Source organism: Glossina fuscipes, unplaced genomic scaffold (genome assembly GCF_014805625.2).
Source record: "Glossina fuscipes isolate IAEA_lab_2018 unplaced genomic scaffold, Yale_Gfus_2 3, whole genome shotgun sequence".
Taxonomy (NCBI): domain Eukaryota; kingdom Metazoa; phylum Arthropoda; class Insecta; order Diptera; family Glossinidae; genus Glossina; species Glossina fuscipes.
Window position 1 is genome coordinate 13,556,782 of NW_023998417.1, and position 27,952 is coordinate 13,584,733.

At 35.4% G+C, this 27,952-nt stretch overlaps 3 protein-coding genes across 3 annotated transcripts; 1 reads left to right on the forward strand and 2 right to left on the reverse strand.

The window, feature by feature from the left end:
- Nucleotides 1–532: 532 nt before the first annotated feature.
- Nucleotides 533–1,444, forward strand: LOC119634568. The gene has a single exon (XM_038028802.1). The coding sequence runs from the start codon at nucleotides 533–535 to the stop codon at nucleotides 1,442–1,444; it is 912 nt and encodes a 303-aa protein (XP_037884730.1).
- Nucleotides 1,445–6,754: 5,310 nt separating this feature from the next.
- Nucleotides 6,755–12,079, reverse strand: LOC119634632. The gene is made up of 3 exons (XM_038028895.1): nucleotides 11,638–12,079; nucleotides 10,134–10,389; nucleotides 6,755–7,236 (listed from the first exon to the last, which is right to left on the reverse strand). The coding sequence occupies exons 1-3, from the start codon at nucleotides 11,773–11,775 to the stop codon at nucleotides 6,935–6,937; spliced, it is 696 nt and encodes a 231-aa protein (XP_037884823.1). The 5' UTR covers nucleotides 11,776–12,079; the 3' UTR covers nucleotides 6,755–6,934.
- An 8,263-nt stretch (nucleotides 12,080–20,342) lies between these two features.
- Nucleotides 20,343–21,372, reverse strand: LOC119634574. The gene is made up of 3 exons (XM_038028811.1): nucleotides 21,277–21,372; nucleotides 20,758–21,204; nucleotides 20,343–20,693 (listed from the first exon to the last, which is right to left on the reverse strand). Exons 1-3 carry the CDS (start codon nucleotides 21,370–21,372, stop codon nucleotides 20,343–20,345), a joined length of 894 nt encoding a protein of 297 aa, XP_037884739.1.
- Between the last annotated feature and the right edge of the window lie 6,580 nt (nucleotides 21,373–27,952).

A 27,952-nucleotide genomic window follows, 5' to 3' on the forward strand; every position in this document is an offset into this window, starting at 1 on the left:
AGATTTTCTAGAGAAAATATTTTTTTTATTATTAAATTGAGATGAAAAGAAAAATTCGTTTAGGAGAAAAGTAAACTTAGCCGACTTCAAATGATTTGGCATGCTCTGAATAATCAGCCAGCGTTTAGAGACTAGCAGAAAGTAGCAAAAACAAACTACATAGGTGTAGATATAAATGAAGAAAAAATGAAAAAAAAAAGTAAGAAGAAGAAAAAGACGAAGCACTTTAATTGTTTAAATATTTCAACAGATCTAGAATGAGATACAATTTTCGGTTGCATTACAATGCAGTGAGTTTCCATTCGATGCCAATTAACGTGATCATATCTATAAATTTGTGCACCGCACTACGCAAGAAGATCAGTTGCAGTTTGTTAATTTAACACTACGGTTAACAGATAAAATAGTTGTTGTGGATATTAAAACTAATGCCAAAAAGAAAAGTGTGCAGCTTGGGGAGGATATAGCAAAGTCAATTGCAGCTTTTCAGGGATTTTAATAAGCCGCACTTTATAATTCCCACTCATCCAAAATGGGTCATAATCGAAAGTTATTGCTGTTCAAGTTCATATTATTGATCGTGGCCCCAACAGTGTTGTCATTTGAGTCCGGGACCCGTTTAAATGGACGTAGTTTCTCAGGCGACAACAGCCTCACGCGTACGGTCCATCGTATAGTAAGCCACTGCCTTGACCGCAACAATGTTGTGTGGTGCTTCAAGTTACAAGGTGCTCGCCTGCTGGGGCGAGCTTTAAAATTTCAAAATATCAACATCGTCGACGGCGTGAGTTTAGTGAAGAAGGTGGATAACGAGACTCGTAACGGGCGCGCTAGCGCAAATGATATAAATTTAACAAATCGTGATTTGGAAAACCTATCCATGAAAAGTTTGGATTCTCTTTTGCTTGAACGCTTCTGCAGTTTCCTGCGTTCTCGGCAGCTGCAAGTAAATATGCCGCGTCTCTTAGCCTTCGGTAAGCGTAACGGGCAAGAGTTGCTGCAATCGGTCATGGATTTTGTTTCACCCAACGTCGACAGTGAAAAGCGAATTAATGACACTGGCGAAGGACGCAAGAAGAAAGGTGACGATAAAAAATATTTAGGCCCTTTTATAGCAGCCGTGTTGCTGAAAACAGCAATATTGAAAATGGCTTACCATTCGATAGCCATAGTGGCTGGCAAAGCTCTAATAGTGGGTAAAATAGCTTTAATAATTAGCGCCATAATTGGCTTGAAGAAGCTGGTGTCTTCTGATGGCGGTGAAAAGACCACATACGAGATTGTCAAACATCCTCAGGTGTCGCAAAGTCACACTTACTCTTCAAGTCATACGGGCGAATATGAAGGAGGACATGAGAGTGGATCTTATCATCGCAGTATGGACGATGAAATGGCGATGCAAGATAAGGCCTACAATGCCTGGGTACCTACGCATAGTACATAAATTTCAATGGCAAACTTTCCCGGAGAAACCGCATTGCAAACCAATGGAAAAGAAATAAAAAAATGTGGGCTTTTCAAAGTGATGATGATGGTTGGTGAAAGTGCTGACGACTATCTGATGGCATGCAATTTCATCAATAACAATCAACCCAAGCATTAGATTTTATTTCAGTTTACCTACATTCTTATCGCCTTTAAGCTGTTAATGAATAAACAGACATAGGGTTGCGTGTTTCAACTTTGAGAGCACTTTCTGCATTTTCACTTCAATTGCTTAGTTTCTCCTTCTCTTGTATTGTACGAATGCCTTATTTTAAACAATTAAGTATGTTTAACAAACAATTAATTCAATTGTTGTGTTTTTAGTTTATATTTAAAATTAATTAGATCTTAAGTTTTTATAATAAATTTATTTATGTATAAAAAAGAGAATACAATTTTCCGATCCTCGCGCTGCTTACCGTCCCCTAGTGCTACTACTTTTTTATTTACTTCTTCAAGTCTGCTTGCCTTTATGTCTACTACAATATGCTATGCATCCTGGATTGCATTTTAGCAAAAAGATAGTGTTTTGTAAAGTCGCTCAAGATAAAATACAGTTACACTTTCATTTGTAATCTATGTGATATAAATAAAAGGCTTCTTCAAAATGTGCGAAAGAGAAAGGAAATGAATAAAAGATAAATCAAGGCATGTGGATCATTTGGTAGATGTGCCGAACTTCTTTTGTCCTAAATATATCGTGTAAAGACTTGAAAGAATCTTCACATGGATCTCTGGCAGAGAGTTTAGATTATTAAAACAATATAATAAAATTATTGATCGGTTTCGAACTTTTCTCGTCCTTTTAACAATTAATTTTATTGTGCAATTGATTCCTACAGCTTTTGCGATTCTCAACGAACAACAACTAAGGCTTTCAGATAAGGAATGATGCCAGCTCCAGAGTTGAAGAGAAGTATCTAACAAAATAAATTGAGATTTTCAATTCTTCAGTTTTCAGGTCGCTAATGTCGGACCATTATTGATTCAAAAGCTTTTTTATAATGTAAACCATTTTATATGCAAATTTTATGGATGAGTCGACTAATGATACAAAATGGACGTAGTCTCCCTTAAGCTTAACACATTCGTTTCAGGCACGTGTTTTACGGTTAGTAGAGCCGATGAATTTGTCCGTCAAGTGCATTGTCTTTCTTGCTTCTCTCTTACCCTTTGCTTTACTGAAAACTCTATCGCACTAAAGATTTGAAGCGCGGTCCGAATGCACATTTTGCGTAATTGTAACAAGCAGGTCCAAATAGGACCGGAAGCCTACACTGCTGTACATCTAGTGATGGACGGCAAGTCATTAAGATAATTAGGAATCATTTCGGATCAGAGGCTCATTACCGAAGATTTGTGTCCCATTACCGATTCTAAAAAATTGTGAGAAAGCCTCTCTGTCCTTCAAGTTATCCAATCTCTCCCCACGCACACTCCACAAGAGCTACGCATAGGTGTTTCTAGTCTTTTATTATCACAGCAATATGGAATTTCCAGAGAAATCTCCAAAAAACTTTTTTCTGATGATTTCGCTCACAGAGTATTCAACATGATTTTGAGCAGCCAAACTAACTTCTAACCTGCAATTGGTCCCTTTTTCTTATTTATAACGCCTAAAGGTATGTAACAGAGAAGCAATAAGGTATAAAATAAAAAAGGGCAGTTTTCCAACGTATAAGAGAAATTCCCAACAGTAAAAACGGAAGCGATATAATAACTAAATTTTCTAACCTTGTTGTTTATGTCGTTTGCTCTCCAAGTTAAAGTCATGACAGTAATAAGAAAGACGATCCCTTTCCATTTTATGCTAACATTAACAAAAAATTTTCAATAAGTAATGTAACGGGATCTTTGATATGAAGTTGTTTTCCAGATACTAAAATAATTTTATTATTATTGTTAGTTCACCCTGCTGCTACGGCTATAACATAATACATCAGGCGGTGTATGCTTTTAGGATGAAAGTTTTCTTAAAGTTTTCCGTAAGGCAAACTTAAAGTGACCATGTTTGTGGGTTGAAATGCTTGGTAAAATGTAACCGTATCGTGCAGCTATATGTGAAAAATTGTTTTCAACAGAAAACTATGAATGGTTTTGTTCTTCTTCCTCATGATAAACTTATATTCAAAAGGACTGTCTGCAATCAGAAAAAGATCATAAATGTGCATATAGAACAATATCTAGTTGATTGGGAGTTTTGATTATATAAACGTTTGCGTAAATGTTGTCTCTTCTTGGTTAATATTTCAGATTCCTGGCTCCTCACATGTATTCAAGTTATTTTGTGGTTTGCTCTTGTAGTAATGATTTCTGTTTTCTGTTGTGTGGGTGCACAATAGTTCATCGCAAATACACAAAGTTCAACAGCTGAATAATTGTTTACGTTGCACGTACGTAGCATAGCCAACGAACATTCCCGTAGTGCCGTAGTGCTTTCATTTTCATTGTTTGACTTGAATGCTTGCAAATTACACACAGAGATGTCGAATCTAAAAGAGGCCCAATATTATCAATAAATGAAAGCCATATCATTTCATATCATTTCCTTATGATCTTAAACTCTGTATTTGGTGGCAAAATGTTATGGCGACAGATGGTTACACCAGAAAATATTAAAAATCGAAAAGTGAAGTTATACGTCATAGCCAATACATTTTAAAGCTATCAAAACGCCGTGCGTTTTTTTTTTTTGTATGAAAATTTGAAGCATTGGCTCGCTATAGAACGAATATACGGTCCCATGTATCCTCGATGGCTAGAAAACTGAAAGGAATTGGAATGTAAGCTCCGAGCGTTTTAAAAATCCTAACCTTGTCTTATATAAAGTAAATGCTGCGCATTAGTTGTAAAGACAGTTATATATGTATGTATGAACATTTATATCATATATATAAATGTTGCTGTCTTTCGACTTAAAACTTACTTCATATCGCATGCACGGGGTCTGTCATCATAAATATTGATAGAGTCAGAGGTCTGTGTGTTGTGCTGCGGTTATATCGACTTTGTCAGCATTAGCCGTGCACCAGTCTTGTTGATTGCTTACGGGTGAGCATATGTTTGTTGAACTCTTTGTGGAAAAGGAGGTCACTCTCGTTACTTTCATTCGTTTTTCAAGTATAATATATTATAAGAAGGCTGATTAAGTAGCGATCTTCAGGTTTTTTTTTTTTTTTTTTTTTTTTTTTTTTTTTTTTTTTTTTTTTTTTGAGAGAAGATATGTTAAGTTTTGTGGCCAGATGTTTATCCATATTTTTGTGTGCGGTGAACATTTTACTCACAACGATGCAGTTATTTGCGGTGGCGTTTTATATCATGTGCGTGTCTGTAAATAAGAAAAACTTTCTTGAACGTAAACAATACTGACTGGCATAAATAGGCGCGCAATCTTGTGTGACTAGATGCTATTTTTTCTTGCAAACCGTTTAAAGAAAATTTGAACTTTTTCGTTGGTGAACGAAAAAATAAGAAAAAGAAAAAAAAAAAAAAATCAAAACGCAATCAGCACAATGCATGGATGCACGGATGGACGTTTATTTTATTAAATTCATGTTTAGCAAAGATGAATGAGTAAAAGAAAAAAGTCTATTATTCGTTTAGCTTTTACAATTAGGAGGCATTTTTATGCCAATCATCGAAGGCTAAGGACTTCTTGTGTGTATTTACTTGTATTTGTAGCAGAAGTTAAGATGAAGGATAGTCTACAAGTAGGATGCGCTAGATCAATTTCATAGACCGGACATGGAGTTACTTCGCCTATCATTCTCTGAAAGGAGAATTTCAAGAGGAACGGAAAACTTCAGAAACTTTCTTAGCATATATGATAAGCCTCTGTGCCTGCGCTCAAAATGAACATATGAAGCGGATGTTAGTTAAACGCAGCCTAAATACTCTCCGATACCGATTTTCGGTTCTGTATCCCAAGGCTTGAACTATGCACCGCTATTTGTTAAGCTTTACAATTTTAAAAAAGTTGTTGTGTTGCTTGCCAAAGTGAGTTTAATTTTTGAAATAGAATTGTTATGTCGGTCAAGGTTTTCTCGGGATAAATTCGTTCTTATTTCCGGTTGAGGGGTTCTTTACCTCCGCTGGCTTTCATATTTGTCCGTCTCTACAGTAAGCAATTCGTCCTGGTTTTATGTTATTCGAAGCCGGGTGAACTACCTTTTACTTACTGAACGGTTAGTGATGGTCAGGTAGGATGGGCATACATGTCAAGGCGAAACTGATCCGATGGTAAATGTCGAACTCTTATATACTAGTATATCTTCCATAAAGAAATCGCATTTTCGCTGCGTCTTTTGACGTGAGAGGGGCAGACTAGAAGTTAACAATCGAACAGCACGTGTTTCACGGGCTTTGGCTGATAACTGTCTTATTCGAGTCGGCAGGAATGCAGCCATGCGCAGACAATACCAACTAAAAAGTGAACTGTACGTGATAGAGATGTAGATAGTGGTCAGGTTGCTTGAGTTACACATACGTCGCTTCGCTGTCGTCTTGGCGGTGGTTACTTTGTTACCGAACTTGTCGTTCATTCCCTTCTTAAGTTCGCTTTCGATTTGAGAAACCGTACATTTAATTTGTCAGGAAGCAGTTGCACGAGGTATGGCGATCTCCATTATCTGTATTTCTATTTGGCAATAGGAATAGTTTGCTCCATATGACCTGCAAAGTACTATTAAATATTGCAAGTCAGCAAGAGGCTACTAAAGGTCTAAAGGAGGAAATAAATATCTATTTTCTTTTCCTATATATATATATATATATATATATATGTACATATTTGTTTTATGAAAGAAATCTTTTATTAAATTTTTTCAATTTTTACAAAAGTATTAATTAATTTTGATAATTTCTAATGAGTTAAGAACAATTGAACGTTGATTCTAGATATATAAGTTAAAGAAGTCACACAGATAACCTCTTATAAGGATGGATAGTTTGGATAGGAGAGAGAGAGAGAGAGAGAGAGAGTAAATGAAAAAAAAAAGAGAACATTGAACGGAAAAAAATAATTGTCTTTGTACTTAACGCATAGAATGCAGAATATCTCGCATATTTCGTTATATAAATAAAGCTTTCTTAAAAGAATAAAAACTAGAAGGTAGTAAAAGTTCAATGAAGTGATGAAAGAACTAATTGGAGACTGAATGTGTGTTGAACGCTTAACGCTTAAATGCTAATCGAGCCGAATTTTAAGTTTTATTTTAAAAAAATAACATGGCTTTGTAATTATTTTATTAAATTAATTATTTTGTGTTTCTTTTTTTTTTAAATGCGTAGATGTTTTTCACTAAAAATTAAACTAAATAAATAAATAAATAAATAAATAGATGAAGAATTAATTTAGCGGAAAAGTATTGCACTCGCAGAGGCTCTTAATTTCTATGCATTGAATACTTGCGAAACTCAATTCACTTCAGCTCGGCATTCCGTTGGCAATCTATCGTTTGTACGCGTTATAGGCGAGATCGTGGGCTTCACGTAAAGCGCGCGCATAACTGTGATCCTCATGCGAATAGTGCGGATGAGCGACGACTTCGTAGTTCTCCTTCTTCGATTCAAATAGTTTTTTCAAACCAATAATACTGGCCAGCAGTAGAGCGATTTTGCCAACCACAAGCGCCTTAAACGATAATAGAGCCAAGAACCCTATGGCCAAAGGCAGCAGAGCAGCCAATTTCAATTTGAAGAGCAGCAATAAAGGCAACAAATATTTTTTCTTTTCTTTCTTCTTGCCGCGAGCTGGAAATAGATGAAAGAGACAATCAAAAAACAAAAAAAAAAAAAAAAAAAAATTGTGGTTGATAGACCTTCAAATATTTCTAATGAAAATGAAAACGAAAACGAAGTGATTTCTCCGCAATTTCTCTTTGGCCTCCTTCATCGGAAAGAGAAAGTTTTTCTGGTATTACTTTTTCGCCTTCGTATTGAAACGTACATCATTAGTATTAATTAAAATTGTAAGATGCGCGCGACAATAACATTGAAAACAATACAACAATGTTAGCTAAGCACATCCTTCTTATTTTTTTTTATTTACTTTAGATTATGTGTCTGGTTTTAGAAATTTCCCCACCGCCCAGTTTTGAACATGCTTTACGAGTTTCGTATGACACACTTTTTAGTCAGTCGTCTTAACCACAATTTTTCAATAGAAAGCTTTTCATTTCTATTTCAATTTGTTTTTCGTTTCTGCGTGTATGTGTGCCAGCATATGGGTATCGTGTTAAACATGCTTAGAGACCGCTTCAATTAATTTATATTTATCGCACGCTTTATAAATTTTACATTTTTTTTTTTTTTTTAATTTTACGACGTGGAAATGTTATCTGTGTCAAAGTCTTAAGGTGTTGGTGCGTATATACCCAACACCGTATCTCTATGGTATTTCTTTTTAAAAGTCTTCACATGCTTTAATTTTATGGCCAATTTCTTTTTAAGCCTTATTTCCGTTTAATTTATTTTTGCTTAAAAATTTCGCTCATAACTATTGCACGACGACAGTTTGCTACATACAAATGAATGCTTGGCTAGTATAGAAATATGCTTCAAAAAGCCAATGCACTCTTGAGTGGAACGCTTAACGGAAGCGACTTAGTCACATTTCATTGTCTATGCGTACGTTGTCTGGCTGGATTCTAAACGTCCTTCTTTCGTCAGTAAACATCCGATAATCAGCTAAAGCGATCCATGGATTGGATGTTGTGAACTTGTTCAGATCCTTTCAGTTCATTTTACTTTTGTTCAAAAATTAGCTACAAAATCTCAAAACCTGCACTAACAAAGAGGTAACAGTTTCACTTTAGATCGAACTTTTTCAAAGTAATCTCTATCCTGGGCTATATACGATGCCATCCTTTATGATCATCCATTTTGTGTCTGCCTGCGTGCCTTTAGGAGATGTCTCTACTTATTGCAACAGTTTCACCAAGTTTCGGTTTATATCCCCCACCGAAGAGTGGAGGCCGTATTCTTTTTGACAAAACGTTTGCAACACCCAGAAAAAGGCTTGAGAGATCCGATAAAGTTAGTTAATCAGCATTAAATTTTAAATCGATTTAAATGTGTCCGTCCGTTTGTCCGTCTGTCCATCAACAAACAACTCGCTCGCCTCTGTTTTCAAAATTAAAGAAGAAAGAATGGGCTTTTTGGTCATTAGTTACAGTCAGCAAGAGAATGGGAAAAGTCGGGCGGCGAAACTTTATTTTTTTCGAGTGTTAAGTTAAGCTAAAGGTGATGGGTGTGCAAGCATGAGCCGCAACCGAATATAATTTCTTTACTTCTTTTTTATCCTTTTATGTTATTTTCGCGTTTTCTTGCTAAGCCCTTTTACATAAAATTTTTGCTTGTATTCCTTGTAAGCCTCATCAAAAGGTTTTTTTAGGTTAGGTTAGGCTTAGATATTGCGTAGAATATAAAACTGGTCCACTGGCGCTCACATTATTCACATGTGATTTTTTCTTTTTTTTATCGGTCTTTTGGCTCTTTAAAAATATTCAACGTTACATAAAACCAACATACAATCCATGCGTGTTAGTGGAGAATAGTTACCAAAGGGAAATGTAAATATATTATTTAATAGATTTGAATGACTCGGAATGCTTGTCTTCATCTCATAGAAAGCTACATGGGTCCTACAATCAAGGTTTGATATTCACTGGTGCATCAACCTTCGAACCTTTGGCTTTTTTTTTTTATTGTGTCTTAGACCGGGCTTATGAGGCATGTGTACGCATTGCCAAATTTAATGCTTGGAACTCAATTCACGCGTTTATACCACATTTTAAGAGGGCTTTCGTGTCTGCACTGCTGAGCGTTACAGACAGAATGGCAACCAACTACTAACATGACAGACGACGATTAGCTAAAAACGAAAAAAATGTCAATGTTCGCTAGCAGACATAAAAATAAGGTAGCGATGATCTTCAAATAATCAAAAACATAACCTGACAATAATAAGATTTTTTTTACTCATGAAACTTTCTTAAACTGATCTAAATTTATTCGTACGAGGGGTATGTGAAAAAGCAGCTGGAAGAGACTAAATCGATTTAGAACATCGCGTTAATGAAAAATGTGGAGATTCGAAGGGTTTTTCGTATGCTCTGATGTAAGTGCGAAGATGCAGAAGTGTTCTCAGTGCAGTTTTTCTTGTCGTAACAATAGCGTATGTTGATGTCAAGTTGAAAGCTCAACGGATCATAAATGTATATAAAATGAAGTTATTATTAAAAACTTTCAAATAAATAAAGTCATGATTGAGAGTTTAAGAGAAAATTGGAGAAAAGAATAGTGAGTGAGTGGTTATTGAACCATCTCTTTGCCTGTTTGTCTACTTTTTTTCACATATACAACTGATCGCTGACCTCAAATGATTGGGAATAGCATAAGAAACAGGATTCTTTTACGTTGATTATCTCTTTCTCTCTAACTCTTTCTTCTGGCTTAACAATAGTAAATTGATAGCAATATATATAGCGGAGTCGGTGCAATGAGTAACCTATATCCGCACTTTATTTTGCAATTCGTACAAGATTGCAGAATGGGACATTGCGCACGCTATTGTATGGCTTCAAGTAATTTTGATTTATTTCTTTTATGGTTTTTTTTATATTTTTTTTTTATGTTTTCTAACTTACATTCTTCCAAAGCACGTTGCATATCTTGTATCGATTCTTTGGGCACTTTGAACTGCAGAGTATGTGTACCAAAGAAACGTGCAATACGTTCAACCAACAATGTATCAATTTCGTTTTCGCGTGCTTCGGCCTCCTCAGGAAGGTTAACATCGTTAAGGGAGCGACCAACTGGTATCTCGTCTGTTTTCACAAGCGAAATGCCTTCCGTTAGATTTATGTCATCATTTTCAGTGTCAAAATAATGCAGAGCACGTTCCTGCAAACAAAACGAAAGTACATAAATGAAATGAAATTTAAAAATGATTTATATACGTCTTTACATTCAGATCATAAAAATAAAAACAAAAGATTCACGTAAAGATGTATATGGAAAATCAGTTAGTTGCTCAATATCGCAATAAAAAAAAAAACATCTTTAAAGAAAATTGCCAAACAGCTTTGGCAGGGTGATGGTGAGTGTCAGATTTAAATTCGAAACTGTAAAGTATTTTCATACAATCTGAAGAAAGGTAAACAGTAAGTTTGTCATGGGGTATATAATGCTGGTATATGCAAATCGGATCGTGTAACTTTTTACATCTTCTTTTATTATTTCTTTATACATTCCAAGCCGTGAATAGGTGGCGCGCATCAAGTACTCTCATCAAGGACTTAGGCTTATTGTCGGAGAGGTGCGTGAAATGTCAAAGACCTCATATTTTTACCAAATTAGAGTAGTACTAGCTCCACAATGCTTAATAGGAGAAAAAATTTCCAAGTTACCTCATTACTAACATAAAATGACCTAACCTATCTAGACACGATATAGCTGGACACAAATACATGGCCTAGAGGATCAATTTGCGAGAATATGAGTAAATATTTCTTATTCTCAAAGCCGTAGTTGAGTTCTTCAAATCTTTAAAAATAACTGAGCCTTGCATTGAAAGTTATTCTGATGTGGGCCGTGAGTTGGGCTTGCAGGAGGATATCTTGCCTGCAAAGGAAATCTCCCAGAATATTAATGAAAGTCCAAAATCTTATCGTGAATTTATTAGACACATTGCCAGTAAACTGCAATCCCAAAGGAAATTATTTTACTTATAATAAGAGTGATTCCCCGAGAGAAGCGCGTGGAAACTGTCTGCCTCCAAACGAAATTCTCAAACGGGTAAAAATTATGGCAGACTAAGCACGCATACTGCATCACTGAATTCAACGAAGAACTACCGCCGCATAAAAGAAAGTAGGGTGAAAAAGCCTTGGGGAAAAACGGACAGGCTCGTGAAGAAATTTGAATTCGTTTCTGTCAAGTTTATCATAAGCGTCTACGCAACTTGATCAATACCTTCATAATTGGATGACCTCGGCAAAGATAACGATTAAAAATTAACATTTGCGTAGGAGCGAATATCCAACACCAGGCCTACGTAGATTTTCTTCCTGCGTCACTGTTTATGTACTGCATGCCCTTCTTGTTGCATACTTTTCGTGTGTCATAAGGTCTCGGTTTGTTTTTTCTTACCTTGAAACATAATACCATTGATTTATCACCGCAGTCTTTAACCATTTTCAGAGCGCTGCTCAATAAACTATCATCCTCAGATGTTTGTGTGGCATCGGCTGTTGCCATTAGAGCAAATAAACACATAAATTTCCACATATTGAATAAATTATATTTCGCAGTTGCACAGTTAACTGAATTATTATTATTTGCTTTTTGTTTACTGTTGTTGTTGTTGTTGTTGTTGTTGTTGTTGTTATTATTAATAATCCATACAACAAGTTATAATATCCTTAACACGGCCTGGGCTTTATCGCAGAAGAAAAAAGATGAAGTAAACTTTATTTAATATTTTTAAATTTTCTTTGGCACTATTTTGGTAATATCCACTCGTATGTATATTAAATGCAATTGATCGGTCAGAAGGCAACCGGTAAACTGTGACTAGAAGACGCTCGCTAATCGAGTTTTATTCCCGACACACAAGCGCTTCTTAAGACAATACTTTAAAAGCGCACACAAACGACTAATAGTTGTCATACGTACGCAGACCCACTTGCACATGCAGGCATACGTATAACATGTCTGTCTAAATAAATGCATGCATTTCAGCTCGTATATGTTTGGTAGTAGAGTTTTTGCTGTAAGCGTCATCCTCATCTACCGCATAATAAAACCACTGAGAAAGCGAAGAAAGAAGACGATGTAAGCAACAACAATGTGAATATTTTTTTCGTAAATATTGTGAATTTAAATTCAATATCAATGACACAAACAAGCACAAAGGCATGTACATGTGCAAAGATATCAGCAGCAGTCAGCCACTCTGCTCTCTTAGAGTAAAACAGATTTTGGTTGCGTTAGTCAGCTCCTCTCAAGCCGAAGCGCTTAGAATACAAACAAGTTGCGATTTCCGATAGCATAAAGTAAAAGTTTTGATTTTTTTTTTTTTTCGATCCTGGCTTATGCTCCTCTTCGTCTTCGTCTTCGTCTTCACCTTCACCAATCGTCCAATCGATATAATGTTAAGCATAACAGCGCTTTACTCTTATGCATACAAATTCGTTACATTGGCTCCAATTCCTTTTTATTTCTTTCGTTCAACTTTCTTCAATCGATAAATCGATATATACCGACAGACGTAAGTATAAGTGATTATGTGGTCAATTTATTGATTATTTTATTTTGTGTCTTACAGTTGTGGATTTCTATCAGTAGTTGTTTTCAATTTTTTATTTTTTTATTTTTTTTTTTTGTATGTTATTTGTAATGGTTCGGGTACAGTGTGTTGGCGCGTGAAGAAATTCGCAATAAAGTTGCGACAAACTGCTGATAGTTTTATAGCAAAAATCGAATATGCCTTGCGGGGTTAATGTATTCAGAGCTATTGCGGAGCAAACTATATTTTTGACATGTCTTACCATCATCAATAGGCTCAAATAACCTCAAATTTGAAATAGTTTCCCTTTTCCTTGCTTTTTCTTTATCGGTTTGCTTAAGTCTTCCAATGAAAAATGGCCGCATTAGCCACAAATTCAAATCATAATAAATGCTTTTACCTATGAATGAATTTAAGATACCTTCTGTAGTTTCCCAGAACTCATTTGTCATACGTGCAAGTAGGTTTTGTTAAATGGAGAAGATCGACTTTCCGTAAAATGCGTCTCGTGAGATTTCCGAGTCAAACTCGAAACCAAATTATTTTAATAGACCTCCTTTGTAGTCAACTTCTCTTAGTCTTGCGAAAGTTCTGCAAAAGCGACAAACACGGTAGTGTCACGTGTGCAAACTCAGGACTAACGTGTCAATGTCGTAGCTAGAGGACGATGTTGCGGTCTTTCACACATAAGTTCCAAGGTGAACACGACAAGTTTAACAAACGTGCCGAATTTGCTCACAATTTCATTTTATCATTAGGTAGGTAAATGGATCGATAGAGAGCTGTTCACGTTAATCAAGAATATGTACAATTTTTAATGGCAATGCACTTGTCTAATCGTAGACCAACTCTACCTCCGACTTACACATTTTCTTTTCCTGTCTGCATTTGTAAATATTTTTGGGGGATCTGCGTTCTGTCAACCTATTAATCGATAAGATTAACTTCGGAATGTTAATTCGAAGTAAACCATGGAAATAATTCACATACGGGGTAGGGAATCGAAAGAAAAGAGAAAATCGTAAATGATATCGTGATGATAAGTTATACGATTGTGCGTTTAAAGTAGATGGCTGGGTGAGATTAGTGTCAGTTATATGAAAAGTTATGTTACATCCTCTTGATGTTGCCTTAACAAAACTGATGCGATAACAGAAGGTTGTGTAAATCTTGTGACGGCTTTTTCATTTTATCCTCCTTCACCGTAATGTGTGCGCTATCGTCGTGATGCACAGTTTTGTTGAACATTATTGTTTTTATAGAATGATTTGTCATTTTTGCGTGTGAGATAATAATAAAAAAAAAAACCTTTTGTCACCACAGAAAAGTTCCGTTGAACATTCTCAACAGACAGAGTTGCTTGGTCTTGTGCGTGTCAGTAGCATTGTTGCACACATTGTTTGTGGATATACATATATAAAATTTCACCTTATAAATGTTATTTTCTCAGTTGACTTCTGCCAAACATGTCTATGCAGTGCCATCATTATAACCAACACCACTGTTTGCCAAATGATCTATAAATTCGTTAATGGGGTTCTCTTGTGTATCTGACAAATGAATTTGTTTGCTCGTTCATGAGTTTGATTTATTTCTTTTTTATTTTTTTATGTTTTTTTTTTAACATAATTTAGGAAACTTTAAAAATTTTCTATAATTTCTTCTATCAGGTTTTTTTCTTTAGTTTTGCATTGGAATTCAAAGCGAATTTGTTAATGGGGCGGTTTGTCATGAAAGTGGGTTAAAAGCTTTTTTGGGATTTGCAGCTCTGCGTGGAGTTTAGCAAATCGTGAGATCAGTATCGGCTGCAATAAAGGGATACCGAACTGCCCTTCTGAGGTTCAAAAATTATAAAACATAGTCCATAGATTGGAAGATAGATAATAATTTTGATGGCGATGTGGAGTCTATTCTAAGCATTTTTCAAATTCACGCTTAACGGGCGCATTGTACTCTATTCCGTGCTTACGGCTCTTCGACGTGAATCAGCCCTAGTGTCAGAGCGAATCTTCGATATCGGCAACGCATGTTTTTCAACTAAAATATGTTTTAGTAGAAGTAAAGTGTACCAGCTGATCAATTTTGAGTGCTTTTTTAACTGCCACTGGGAAATGTCTTTACTGGGTTTTTGGCTCAATACTTTTCACCAAAGTTTTAAATACGGTCTGGAGATGTACACAAGGCTTTTCAGACCGAGGTCTTTTATGAATTGCAGATTTTAGTTTTGTTACTTTGTTGATGTGTTTGTAGGCTGTCGGAGCAGATCTATTCACTAACAGCATGGGACCGTCAAATGGGATTTCGATAGATCAGTTTCAATTTCCGTCGACATTTTTTCCGAATGTGAACTTTTCTAATATAGCCCTTAGACCGACAGAGGTGCAAATGTTTTCAGCATCGTGTGATGGTCGCGATATGTTTCCCGAAGTATAATCCGTCTTGATGAGCAGCGCGCCTATACATACGCATAGGTTTTTAGTAGTACTCAAAGGAAAAATGCTCCATGAAGACCGTCTGCATTTTGAAAGGTCACGTCTTTGCTAAAAACATTGCTTAGCATCTTTGCTAAATTGTGATTTAACGCGAAGTAAAGAAAGAAAAGTCGTTAAAATAATAACAAGAATTAAATAATACATGTCTACCATGCAGCAAACTAAATGAAACCGTCATATAGTGTGTGTGCATGATTATGCTAAAACCACTCAAGTCAATTTTTAAATCTAATTCTGCTTCTTGGCCACAATTGCTTTACACTTTACATATGGATAATAAATCAGTGCCGTGTTGTAATTTCTAATACGAACTGGAGTACGTTCCGTTGATATGAAAACTTTTGGAATAAAAAACCCAAAATGATATGAAATAAATTCCAAAATGATATGAAATAAATTCATGTGTTGCGTTTAGCCGTAAACATAAGATATATAAAATTTCCGTTTTGCATACACGTACAATGCAGTTACAATTTTCATTACATTAAATAACATTTTAAAGTTTGGCAATCAATGACAGCTATAATCCAATATAGATATAAGTAAGTGAAAGAGAGTGAGAAACATAAAAAAATGACACATCGTATGCATACAAAATGCCGTCACGTAAATGTGTTTGCTAAGGAAAAGAAATATTCATAACTTTTTATAACGCAAATGCCAACACTTTTTATGTGGAAATATTTTAAACGTTCGTCTCTTCCACATGCGAGTGTGCGAGTGTGCGGGTATATTAAGTCTTTACATGCCTCTTTGATTTATAAAATTCAAGAGATACGCGAACGCCGCATATAAACCGACTTTCGCAGCCAACATATGTTCATATGATGTATATTTTGATAAATTTTTTTTGAAATATTTCTGAATAGACCAACAACGCACCCACAACTAAGAAGAAAGTTGTCATAAAGCGTGCATATCGGGCCTTAATTCGATTCAATCATTTCTGCCTTCTGCGTCCGTCATTATCTCTTTCTCTCATGCGATATAAAGTTGAAACACTTGGCTGCTAGTTGCTGGCTGATCAGACCAGATTACGTTTGAAGGATGAACGTGTTCAATGAGTTTCCATCAACTAAACTAAGAGCAGTATCGTTCCAAGCTGCTGGCTTGGAGAATTCAGAGATTGAACGTCTTCTTGTTTACTATTATTTACTTTTATATTTTTAAAGACAGCTAACCCATAATCACATAACTTTTCTTTTCTTTACATATTTTCTCGGAAATTTTACGAACGTAAAAAGAACATTTTTCTTTTCATTTCTATTGTACTGGATTTTTGCGATTTCTTTCCTCAAAGCATTTTAATTATTCTTACAGTCCATTGTATGAACACACAATACAGTTATGCTCTATTCATGCGCTTATTTAGACGACATGTAATAGTATTGATGCATTCTAGGTTGTCAAGGTCGCTGCTTAAGTCGCACGACGTGCATTCCTCCACTTGTTTAGGTTTATTGTTAAGCAATAATACAAAAAGCAATTATTAAATTTACCCAGAAAACGTATTTCTCTGGTAGTTAGGGTTGAATCTTGCACATATTGGAAAGCGTCATGTGTGACATATGACTATTTGACAACTGATTGTCTCAGTTTATCGTTCAATCAAAAGGAAGAGTTCTGGGAATCTTATTCTGATTAACTATGCAAGTATTCACGTACATCTGTGGCAAACAAAAGTTCTCCTATCTACGGTGAAGAGAAGTCAAGCGATTACGTAGATATCTGCCTTAAGGAATTAAATCACTTTGTGTTCGCTAAGTGTGGGGCCAGTTCAACTTGCATAAAACAAGTACGAAAAATACGCTCGGTTGTGATTGAACCGTTTAAGCTTACCTTCCGACTTTATCTTAAACGAAATTCGAAAGAACGAGGGAAACTACATCTCGATGCTTTCCAATATAAAGGGAACGCATAGAGTATATAATGGAGTTTGCTGTTCTTAGTTCATGTTATACTGTAAGCGCGTCCGTTGTACCATTTCTCCCACATTCAACGTTAATACTACTACTACTTACAATTTAATGTTTGCGATCGGAAGAGTATTTATCGCAGACTAACAGGCGGGACGTTGCTAGTTTGATTTGGAATTTAACTCTGACTCTGAATGTATGTATATGTATCTAGCTTGGGAGCTCCAAGTCTTTCTTCAACGTGTTCCAAGTCATTTCACAAAATGAGAATACCTTCTCATTCTTCGATGGTTGGTATAAAAACGAAAGCATGAATGAAGGAATTTTTTTTTTAGAATTTTTAAGAAAAGAACGTGGCCTTGGTATTTATCGTCACTCTCTCTTTGCATCCTCCTTCATTTAACACTTACATACCCCGAATATTGCACTTAATCTAGTGCTGCATTTTTGAAAAACTTACCAGAACGACATTTAAATTTTTCACTCTCACCCTTGTCTTGTCTTGTACCTACGATACGTTTCCGACACTTTAGTTCAGTGTTAATTAATTTGAAAAATATTTTTCTGCTCATTATTATGCATGGCATGGTTTAAAAAGTGAAAACAAGCGATTCGTAAATGCGAAAAACAAATAAATGTTTGAATTGTCATTAAAATATTAATTATACGAGCACTTTTTTTCCACTTTTAATATGTGTTTCTCTAGCACTTTGCGAAAGAAAAACACGTTGGTTTTCCTGTATATATAACTTAACGCGTAAGTAGGAATGCGCTGCGTATTGGCTGTGCAAGCGTACATATGCTGGCTTTGACAATGGTATCACAAACAATCGTTGGCTGTCTGCAGTGCATAATTTGTAAACACTTGCGGTGTTTAGCGTGTCGTCGAAGAAGTGGCACTTTACGGTCTTGATGCAATTGAATTGCTACTGCGTTGCAGTTGTTTTTTTTTTTGTAAATGATTCGCTTGCGGTACGATGCCTTATGCGTTCGTTAGGTTTTCTGTGCTATACATTGTACTTCGCAGATCTGCGTTAAAAGAAAGCGAATTTTCGTTCTCTGCATTACTTTGTTGTACGAACGACTCGTGTGTTTTATGATTTTCTGCACGTACCTATCCATTGTGTAGGCATATATATGAATGTTATTGCTTCTACTGGCGAAATTGAAAAATTTTAAATACTAAAAATTCCGTTAACACTCCGTTGAAAAGTCTTTCTCCTTCACCCAACATATACATATATATGTATGCATATATCTGTAAGTAAACATAAACACACAAAAGTATATTTGGTTTAATGGCAGGTGCGCTAGATAAGCCTGAGTATTTGCTTGCACAAAACCTCTAGATGGGAGTACGTGTGAGAACAGCATATGTCTAAACACTGTATAAAACTTGTTAAGCTAACCAAAAACTCCATGCTCAAGCAATAGCCGGATCAATAGCGAATCCAAACATTATTTCTTATACCATGATTGTTGATAATCTTCTTCCATGTTTACATGTTTAGGCAATAGTTGTTATCGAGTTCATTACTTTCGCCGGGCTTTTCCCAACTAAATAAAGTCAAAAGGTTATAAGTGACGACACATTAAGTGATTTCAAGTTTTTGTTTCACTTTTCTGATCTGGACACGAAAATGAAAATCACATTCAATAGGAAGATACAAGCACCAATACCGGCAAGAGTAAGAATGCTTCAGTACACAATGTTCGAAGTTAAGAGGATATGAAGAATAATTTATTCTTATATAATAAATCAAGACAGAAAGACAGAGTTAAACAATTTTCCATTGTCTCGTTGTGCGGTGGGTTAATGTCTTTGTATGAATTCTAGTTGAGCCACAACCGTCTCTTCGCCTCTTACAGATTAGACGCTTTTCATACAAGCTAAATTCGCGTGAAGAACGATGTTCAGGGAAGTGAGAAAACTACGATTAAGTCAATTATAGCAGCAATTATGCAAAGGAGAATCCACAAATAGTTTATTGTAGTCGTGCGGAAAATGAGACAAGGTTTACATGAGAAAAGAAAGTCATTCGTTTTTACCGAATCTTATTGCTTTTGCTTTATTTAATTCTTTTTAAGTGAAAGCGAATTTTTGGACATGGCCGATTATCAAATACACTACACTGCTGCGACTAATACAATTCTTAATTTACTTTCTTGATAACGCTAACCAAAAGCTATGGCTTCTCCCCAGGTGACGACGATGTCCCCAAGACCTTCCTTACATTGTGGACGGTTCTCCTCGAAGTACTATTACCCCTTATCCGCTTTCGTCATAACTTTATTGCCATTCATGAGCGTCTTTTTACTAAATATAATATGTTTATTATTTAACTTGGCTGCTGTATTACGCATGCCTCTGCTCACTTTCGTACATAATGTACGAAATGGATTTGTGGAAGCTTTGGAAATTTAAACAACCAAAGAAAGAATGGAGGAGTAAATTACAGAAAACACACAGATTTGATGTCCTTCTTTCCAGTTAGGTGAAGGAAGCTATTAAGTTGGTGCAACTATGACTAACTTCCTGAGGCGGATAAAAAGAGTGCGCATAGCACGTGTTATACGTCTAGCCACGGGAAGTCATTAGATTCTCGGCTACGTGTAAATCGCATATTTTCTGGGGCCAAGTTTTCGACTGCTAGGCGAAGAAAATGTCAAGCTTTTCCCGGCTCGCACGGCCGGATTTCTCAGCAACGCATTCAATTATGAACATGAAGAGCGAACTTATGTTTATACAACATTTTTCACAGCGTATTTAAGACGGTGTCCTGAGGAGGAATACAATTTTGTTTTTGTCTTTTTTCAACAATTAAAGAGTTTTATTTATATTCATTTGTTTCACATTATTTTATCCCTTCTTGTATTTTAAACATTTTTATTTGGGTTTTTACATCTTAAGAATACATAAGAATTAAATTAATTAAATAAATTAAGTAACCTAAGAAAGCCTAACGCACACTTATAACTTCCTTATAATTAACAAGCAGTACCTTTGTTTTGTGTTCAATTTTGTTCTTTTTTCTCTTCAACTTTTTGCAATGAATTCCTTCACGATTGTCCTCTTATTTCAAATTCGCCCTTAGTTAAACTATAGGGTAATAAATCGTTGCAGAATCGTTTCAAAATTCTAGATCAATTAAAATAAATTTATTGATTTTTATCTTTATTCGGCTTCCAAGCATTGTAGGCTAAATCCAAATCTCTCCCCCAGCCGGAATGGCCACCCGAGACGACTACTTCATGTGACGATTCCTTCCCACCACCACTCAGCAGTTTTTTAATGCCAATTATCGAGGCTAACACCAAAGCCAGTTTGGACACGATTAAGGCCTTGCCCGCTAACATTGCTAAGGCCCCGTAAGCAATAGGTACGAATGTTCCGCCCAATAGCAAAGGAATCATTATGTAGGCGCCGCCGCCGCCCTTTTTATCTTTCTTTTTACGACTCTCCACACTGTTGCTATTATCATCTTCGGGCCGTATGTCTGGGAATTTGATCTGCAAAGAAAAGACGCTTTTCTGCACAATTTTGCAATAAACATAAGAAATCTCTATGAAATACCTGCAAGGTGTGGTCTTGCAAGAAATTTGCCAGCCTCTTAAATATCATGTTATTCAGTGTTTGCTCTTTAGCTTCTAAGGCACGCGGCAATATCGCCTCTATATCCTTTTCATTTAATATTGGTTTAATTTTTGTTTCCGTGTCGTCGCTTTTGCTTCTAACAAACTGTATGCCTTCGATTAGTTTTAAATTTCGCGCAGAGCGTAAAGCTTTCTCCAGTCCCGTCAGTAATTTCACTTTCAGGCATACGGACAAATTCTCTCCCGAACATTGCTGATACAATCGGTAAACCAAAGAGAGATCTTTCCAGACATTTGCCGTACTCGCCGAGTTATCGATGACGTCATGGGATGGGTTTTCATCGTTTTCTGTTGTCTCGGCAGCAATACTGCTCGCATACTGTTGTTGTTGTTGGTCTTGTTCTTGATGTTGCCGCTGTTGTTGTTGCTGTTGTTGTTGCTGTTGTTGTTGTTGTTGTTCTTGTTGCTTGGATGGCATTTGCTGTGGCGAATAGTTGACGGCGACATTATTTTGAGTGGCACTGCGGGCATTTACGTTTGGCAACAAACAAAAAATAAACGCTACTACGGCCGCATGCCACACGTAACTCAACATAATGTTTTCGCTCAATCAATTTTTATTGGTTTAATTATTAAAAAAAACTTTGGTTATCCTTCTTGATGCTTGACGCTGATTATCCTGGATATTGTTTGTAATCTGCACTTTCAGTACGTGCTTATCGCTAATAGAATTATCTATAAGTAAACATGCAGCGTTTTGTTTGAAACTGATTGAAATCTTTATTTGTTTTACATTTTTATACTGCGGCTAAGTTTTTCATGAAATTTTCTATAAAAATTTTTCTTTTTCTTTAATAATTATTCGTCTAATTGTTTCAAATGTATTTGGCTGCAGCTTAAGAGGCGGCAGTCATCTACACATGATCATCATTACGGAGAAAATCAGTTGAATGTGAAAGAAATGGTAAGAAAAAAAAAAAAAAAAAAAAAAAACAAAAAACAAGTGTTAATGCCTATATTACAGTTACGGCTGAAATGATTTTTAAATGCATATAAAGCACAGTGCAATAAGCAGCAAGAAAATGCGCACAAAAAAGACTAAAAGCCAAAAAAATTTGACCCAATTACTGCCTTCGTCGTAAGGATTGTTTTATATAAAATATTTTCAAAAAGTTTCATATATTTTGCGTAAAGATTTCTATTAATTGTGAATAGACTTTTTTTTTAATGTTTTTTTAAATCGTGCTGATCTTCTAAATCTACACAGTAAAAAAAAGAAGAAAACAAAATTATGAAAATTCAATGCAAAAAGTCTTATTAAAATCTATGAAAATGATAAAAAAATATTTTATTGAAAGTGTTGCCAGTCGCTAGCCATACGTTTCCCCGCTTCGTGCAAGCCACATTAAAGGTACAGTTTACCTCTTGGCTCGAAGCATTTTTGCAGTTTTTCGTAAGAAGAGAAGCGCTACTCAGCAGATGCCTGCCCCATTGACTCAAGCAAACGGCAGTCGGAAGGTTTCAAGTGCACTGAGTAAGCCGCACAGACTAGCAATTCTTAGTTAAGTGTTTCCAACGTATCGCTAATCGGCTTCGTTGTAGGCATAAATGAAGTGACGCCATGTAAAAAGTGAGATCGATTAATTGCTTCATTGTTTCATTATAAGCGTTTCGTCAAACTTTAACAGCTAACAAAAGACCAGGATCTGTGCATGACATTTAAAGCCTGGGGCTCGCATAACAGATCCACTTTCCATCTCCATGTTAAGGTACAGAAGGACTCTCTTTTGTATCGTTCGGGCAGAGTTCGACATTTTCGTTGTTAGAAAGAGGGTATGGGTATCGCGACCGCTTATTGTTGCCAGATGTGTAAGCTATAAAAGCGGTGCTAAGCCCATCCACGGCTTGCTAGTACCGTCTTCGAGCACTTCTTTCTCATCTCGGCTTAAAGCATTGAACCGCAAAAAAGAAAAGAAGAAGAAAGGAACAACAGCACAAAGCAGGAACAAAGCATATAAATAAAATGCCAGACACTTACACTAGTATGCCTTCTCGTTGTAAGTTAATTCTTACTCTGCATTTTTTTAAAGTGCACTTTTTCTCTCTCTAAAATGGTGTAAAAAAGAAGCGGCCAGAAGCAGACCAATTATAAAAAAAAGCGAAAACTGATATATTAAAATCGCCATTTAAGATGATATATAAAAGGCTAAAAGCAAATCTTGCTGATGTGAAAATTTTCAAACAAGTGTGCATTTTATTACATATACTATTGTGGTGATGAGGATATATTTGCTTTCTTAAGGTACTGAGATGGAGATAGAGATTTCGTATAAATTATTATCGGACATTAATTAGTTATTTTGTGATGGAATTACTTTGTCTCAGTTTGTGCTGTTGTCTGTGCTTAACACTTATGGCTTAAATCGTTTTTTTTTTTTTTTTTTTTTTGTTTTTCTAAAAACCGTTTTTAACATTGTTGCATTAGTTTCTCAAATCTCCTCTCGTCTAGCAAGTAGCAATAATTCCGTGTAAGGCGTGCGTAATCTTTTTTCTTCATTTTTTTTTTTTTTTTTTTTGAAAGTTCGTATCTCATGAAAGATTAAGATTCGCTCATTCACTCGTTTGCACTTGTTAAGACCCGTTCCAAGCTAATGCCTTTTAATGATATCTTACGAATACACACGCTTAAGCAATTGCTGGTATAGTTTTGCTGCATCGGTTAAGCACTCTTCTCGGCATGTGATGAGAAGATTCATTAAATTGGTCTTCAATTTGAAAACAATGAAAATCAAAATAATTTCAATTTAAAAATAGGTTGAAAGAAATTTTCGTTCTGGTTTTGTTGTATTGGAAGATTAACTTTTTCTCTTTTTTCACAGTAACTAGAGCTGAACCAATTTGGAGAATATTATGAACAGAACTCAGTCAAAGAGAAGATTTCTAGGATGTTAGAGTTTTCGTGTTCTTAGTTTAAGCGTCAAAGAACACAAACCAGTTATAATCGCTCATTTTTCTTTTCTTTTCCTTTGTTTTGTTTTGCGCACATGTGCGCCTGATTTTGATCTATGAAAATAATAAATTTTTTTTTTTTTCATTACCATGAAAACGAAAGTTTAATGAAATTAAGACATGAATGCATGTGACAAGGCAGAGGTTTATTTACATTTTCGCCAGGCGAATATAATGAATGCATGCCATGAATGTTGTTAACAATTTACTTCTTAAATTTTTTCGAAAATAAGATATGTGAATTGCACTGGAAACAATAGTAAATACTTTAAAGGGTTTTTGCAATAGTAATTGAAAGATGCCGTCCACTTTTTTTATGACTTTACATTTTTAAAAGTAAATAAACAAACCTGATACTTTGCATGTAAACATAAGTTAAGCCAAGAAGCAAGCGAAGAAGATAAGAAGATCAGATAAAAATTGGTCACTTTGAAATTCGCCATGCATTATGTCAAGGGTTTCCTATAGGTTTGGAGAAAATAATTGAATTGAATTTTTATTTGAATATTATACGTACTTGAAAGTTTTCTCGGATGCATTCAGATTTACTAGAGAAACTTTATTTTCCATTCTAGTTCATTTTATTATTACTATTCAAACAGATTTCCTTTATGTTTTGATTGTTTTTATTATAATTCCTATCCTCCCTTATTTTAATTTCGATTTAAAATTCAATTTTGGATTGCAATGAGAGAGAGCGAGAGAGAGCTATGAATACGTTTTGCTTCTATTCGATCATTTACGGTACAAATATTATTTGATCAAAGAATGTAGCATATCATAAGGAGCTATTAGAAAAAAAATGTCAATGACTCATGTTGCAGAAACATAAGAAAGAGACTTAAGCAGCACAACAAGTTAACAACATTTCCCTCAATAAAATCTCTAAGCAGGGAAGGATATTATTATTATTATTATTATTATTAATTTCGCCAGAGAAATAAATTCTAAGACTAAAGTCTTAAAAGCACTAGCATCTAGGCTATCGGCTTTTATTAAAAACTCTACCGCACTTGAGATTCGAACCCACGACCATTGACTTGCTAGTCAAGATTCCTCGCCTTCGGCTACTCAGGCGGATACTGCGAAGGATAAAAGCATATAGAAAATTTTATTCTGTTTTATTTCGGTCCCATCTTTTCCCATCTTTCTTTTCAGGGACAAATATTTTTTCATATGAAAAGTCAGAAATGAGTCAGAGGCGGCCGCGAAGACCGATGAGTCGCGATAATATGAAGAAGTGCGGCTTGTCGGGACTTTCAGGGCTAGAGGGTGAGAATGTTGCGAACCATATCTGATTGGTCGTTATATCCCTTTTATTCCTGTGGAGCAATTCCCCTCTTTATACCTACGCATAAACACAACACCACCGAAACTACACGGACACTAAATAGTACCATTTATTGTTGGTATCGTATAGGTCGTTAAAATTCTGGCAGTCAGGACTAAAAAGCTATTTTGCAATTTTTTGTATGGAAGGAAAGATAATAACTTTTTTTACGATCTATGTAAAGGCAACAGTAGATCGATTCCGAATTGGGCGCTTATCAATGGCGATAGCTTTAACCCTAAGATTTGGGCAAAGGATTCAAGAGAGGTGCTTAACTGCTTTGCGGTTACTCCACTCTCTAATTCGAGATACGTTTTTATAGTTTATCTAGATTGCAAGAACGCTTGTAAGAGAAATGGAAAGCGCTGTAAAGTGTTAAAAGATCGCCGTGACTTGTAGCTAAAAAAGCGAAAATATTTTTATAAAAATCTTGCGAATCGCAAAAGAAAATTCTTTTCTAAGCAAAATAATTTTTTGCTTCAGCGCACCTGAGGCATTCTCAATTAACTAATCATTCATTCCAACTTTTCCAATGTTATAATTAGAGATTTTTCAATAACAACACGCACACATGCATACCAACATACATAAACTCACTTGCGCATTTCATACATAATTTTCACTAACTATAACAAAGCTGTCTTTCGTAAACAGAATTGCGAACGCAAGGAGAAGTAAGGCGTTTTCTTAGGCTGTCATGCGTGCTATTTTTGCACTGCTGACACAGTTTCCATGTGGATACGAGTTTTTTTCTTCTTTTTTTTTTTTTTTTTTCTTATTTTACATACATTGGTTTATTGGGTGCCATTGTATGCCAATTTTCAAATCTTATTTCATGTTATCACGTTATGAAGAAGCAGTGTGCAGTGTGTGTGTTGCACTGTTTTGTACAACATTCATAAATTAGTTTGAGGTCTTGCATACATGTGCATACATGCTTGGTGCACTTAACAGTGACAGTGAATTCATTTTCGAAGCTTTCGTGTGCCCGCATTTATTTGTCACATATACTTCTACACTCTTTTTCGAATCATTGTTTGTCTGTTTGTTTCAATTTCCTTTATTGTTTGTTTTATTTATTCTTTTGAATATCTAGAGCATGTCATAAAATTAATAATTTTATTTAACTTTTATATCTTATTGGAATTGAAACTGAGAGAGAGAGAGAGAGAAAGAGGGAGTGAGATTATAGTGATTTTTTACTAAATTATCGTTTGTTTAAACTGAAAAAGAAAACTTTACGCCAAAAACTCTCTTAACGCTTTAATGAATTCGATCGTCATTTCGATGCAAGCATTTCTGACGTTGAATAATTTGTAAGGCGAACAAAGGCTATTAAGATTTAGCTAACTATTGTCATCTTCCTCTGAGATTCAAAAAAAAAACATCGGAAGCAAAAATATATATTCCGTCGGAGATATAAGAGTGATGTTAAGTTAGTTAGTTCTCTACTTGTAAACCACTTTGGACACACAGAAATAGATTTAGAAAAGGAGCGTTTTAAAGGGCAGTCTTGAAGTGCCCGTAAAAGGTGTGTTGCCCTTAGTTATTTCGGAAAGGAAAATTTCTCTACGAGCAATGCAAGTGCGGGCATAATGTTGTGTGTTCCCTTAGAAGCCATTGAATATTAAATTAAAATTCATTAAGAGAGACAAACGTACGCATTAGTTCTCTCAGCTTACGGCAAATTCTCGTTTTTTGTCTGCCATAGAATCGTCTTCAGCTTCGTTTATTTTCATTGCATTTACTTTTCCAAATGTTGTTAGTTATGATTATTTGTGAAGGTTACGAGGTAACGAGAAACCCTCGAAATTTATTATGACGTGATAATCCTAATGGTAAAACTTTAAGATTTCAATTAGTGCGGATACAAATCAATTAATTTGAGGAAAATATAAATGGCGTAGCATTTTCTTGCTTCCGAAAGGAAGCAAGTTTTATCTTTGGATTAAATGATAAATAGTTTCTTATGTAAGGCCAGTTGGACAGTCAAAAGGTTAAACTCTAGTTATTTATTTTCGCAATACCGGAAATAAACGAAAGAGATGACAACAAGCAAGCACCCAACTCTCTAACCAATAATGAGCACATTGGTTGACAAGAAAATAATGTACCAAAATTTTATATGAAGAAAATTTCTGTAAGTACACAATAGCCGGCGCATTGAAGGAGAAGATGCAACTCTGCATTAACGAAGTTTAAACTTATTTATGCAAAGTGGTCATGGAAAAGTGTGCGTATGCGGCATTAAAGCCAAATTTTGTAAGCGTTCTCGTGGTATACAGACAAGAAGGTTCGAACTTAGTGGAATAAATCAAATCTTAAATGACAATCGTTGCTAACAGACCTCCACGGATCTAATACAGATTGGTCGGAGGGTACTCTTCGACTCTACAACTGGGTGTACATTCTTGAATCACTCACCATTTACGTAAATTACACTACCTAGTTAACCTCAGTCTGCCTGAAACAGATGTAGCTTTTGTATATTTCTAGATAAACTATCAAGACATGTTTCACGTTTCACTGTAGTCAAGGAAGAAGACGTTACGTTTCTTTTCTTTGGATTATGAGTTTATATAAATCTCTTATAAAACTCTTTGTTTTATTGCTTTGCATTTTATTAATAAATCGTCTGCGCTGAATATATCGCTTTAACGTGTGTACGTAACGTAATGTTTATTGTTGCTTTCTTGCCAGCCGCCTGATCACTTCAGTTTTGCATTAAAATTTTAATTGTTTTACAGTTTGTGCGTTTCCTTGTAAGAGCCTTTGTAGTGATAGAAACTCTTTGCTCCTCTTACTTTGCATATCCGGCTTTTTACTTACTCCTACA

Bases quoted from the DNA above. Each gene is read 5' to 3' on its own strand.
- LOC119634568 (XM_038028802.1), top strand. From the start codon at position 533: ATGGGTCATAATCGAAAGTTATTGCTGTTCAAGTTCATATTATTGATC.
- LOC119634632 (XM_038028895.1), bottom strand. From the start codon at position 11,775: ATGTGGAAATTTATGTGTTTATTTGCTCTAATGGCAACAGCCGATGCC. The intron at 10,390-11,637 runs GTAAGAAAAAAC...TTTTGTTTGCAG, and splicing joins CAATGGTATTATGTTTCAAG to GAACGTGCTCTGCATTATTT. The intron at 7,237-10,133 runs GTAAGTTAGAAA...ATCTATTTCCAG, and splicing joins GCAACGTGCTTTGGAAGAAT to CTCGCGGCAAGAAGAAAGAA.
- LOC119634574 (XM_038028811.1), bottom strand. From the start codon at position 21,372: ATGTTGAGTTACGTGTGGCATGCGGCCGTAGTAGCGTTTATTTTTTGT. The intron at 21,205-21,276 runs GTCAACTATTCG...CAACAACAACAG, and splicing joins CCACTCAAAATAATGTCGCC to CAACAACAACAGCGGCAACA. The intron at 20,694-20,757 runs GTATTTCATAGA...TTTTCTTTGCAG, and splicing joins TGCAAGACCACACCTTGCAG to ATCAAATTCCCAGACATACG.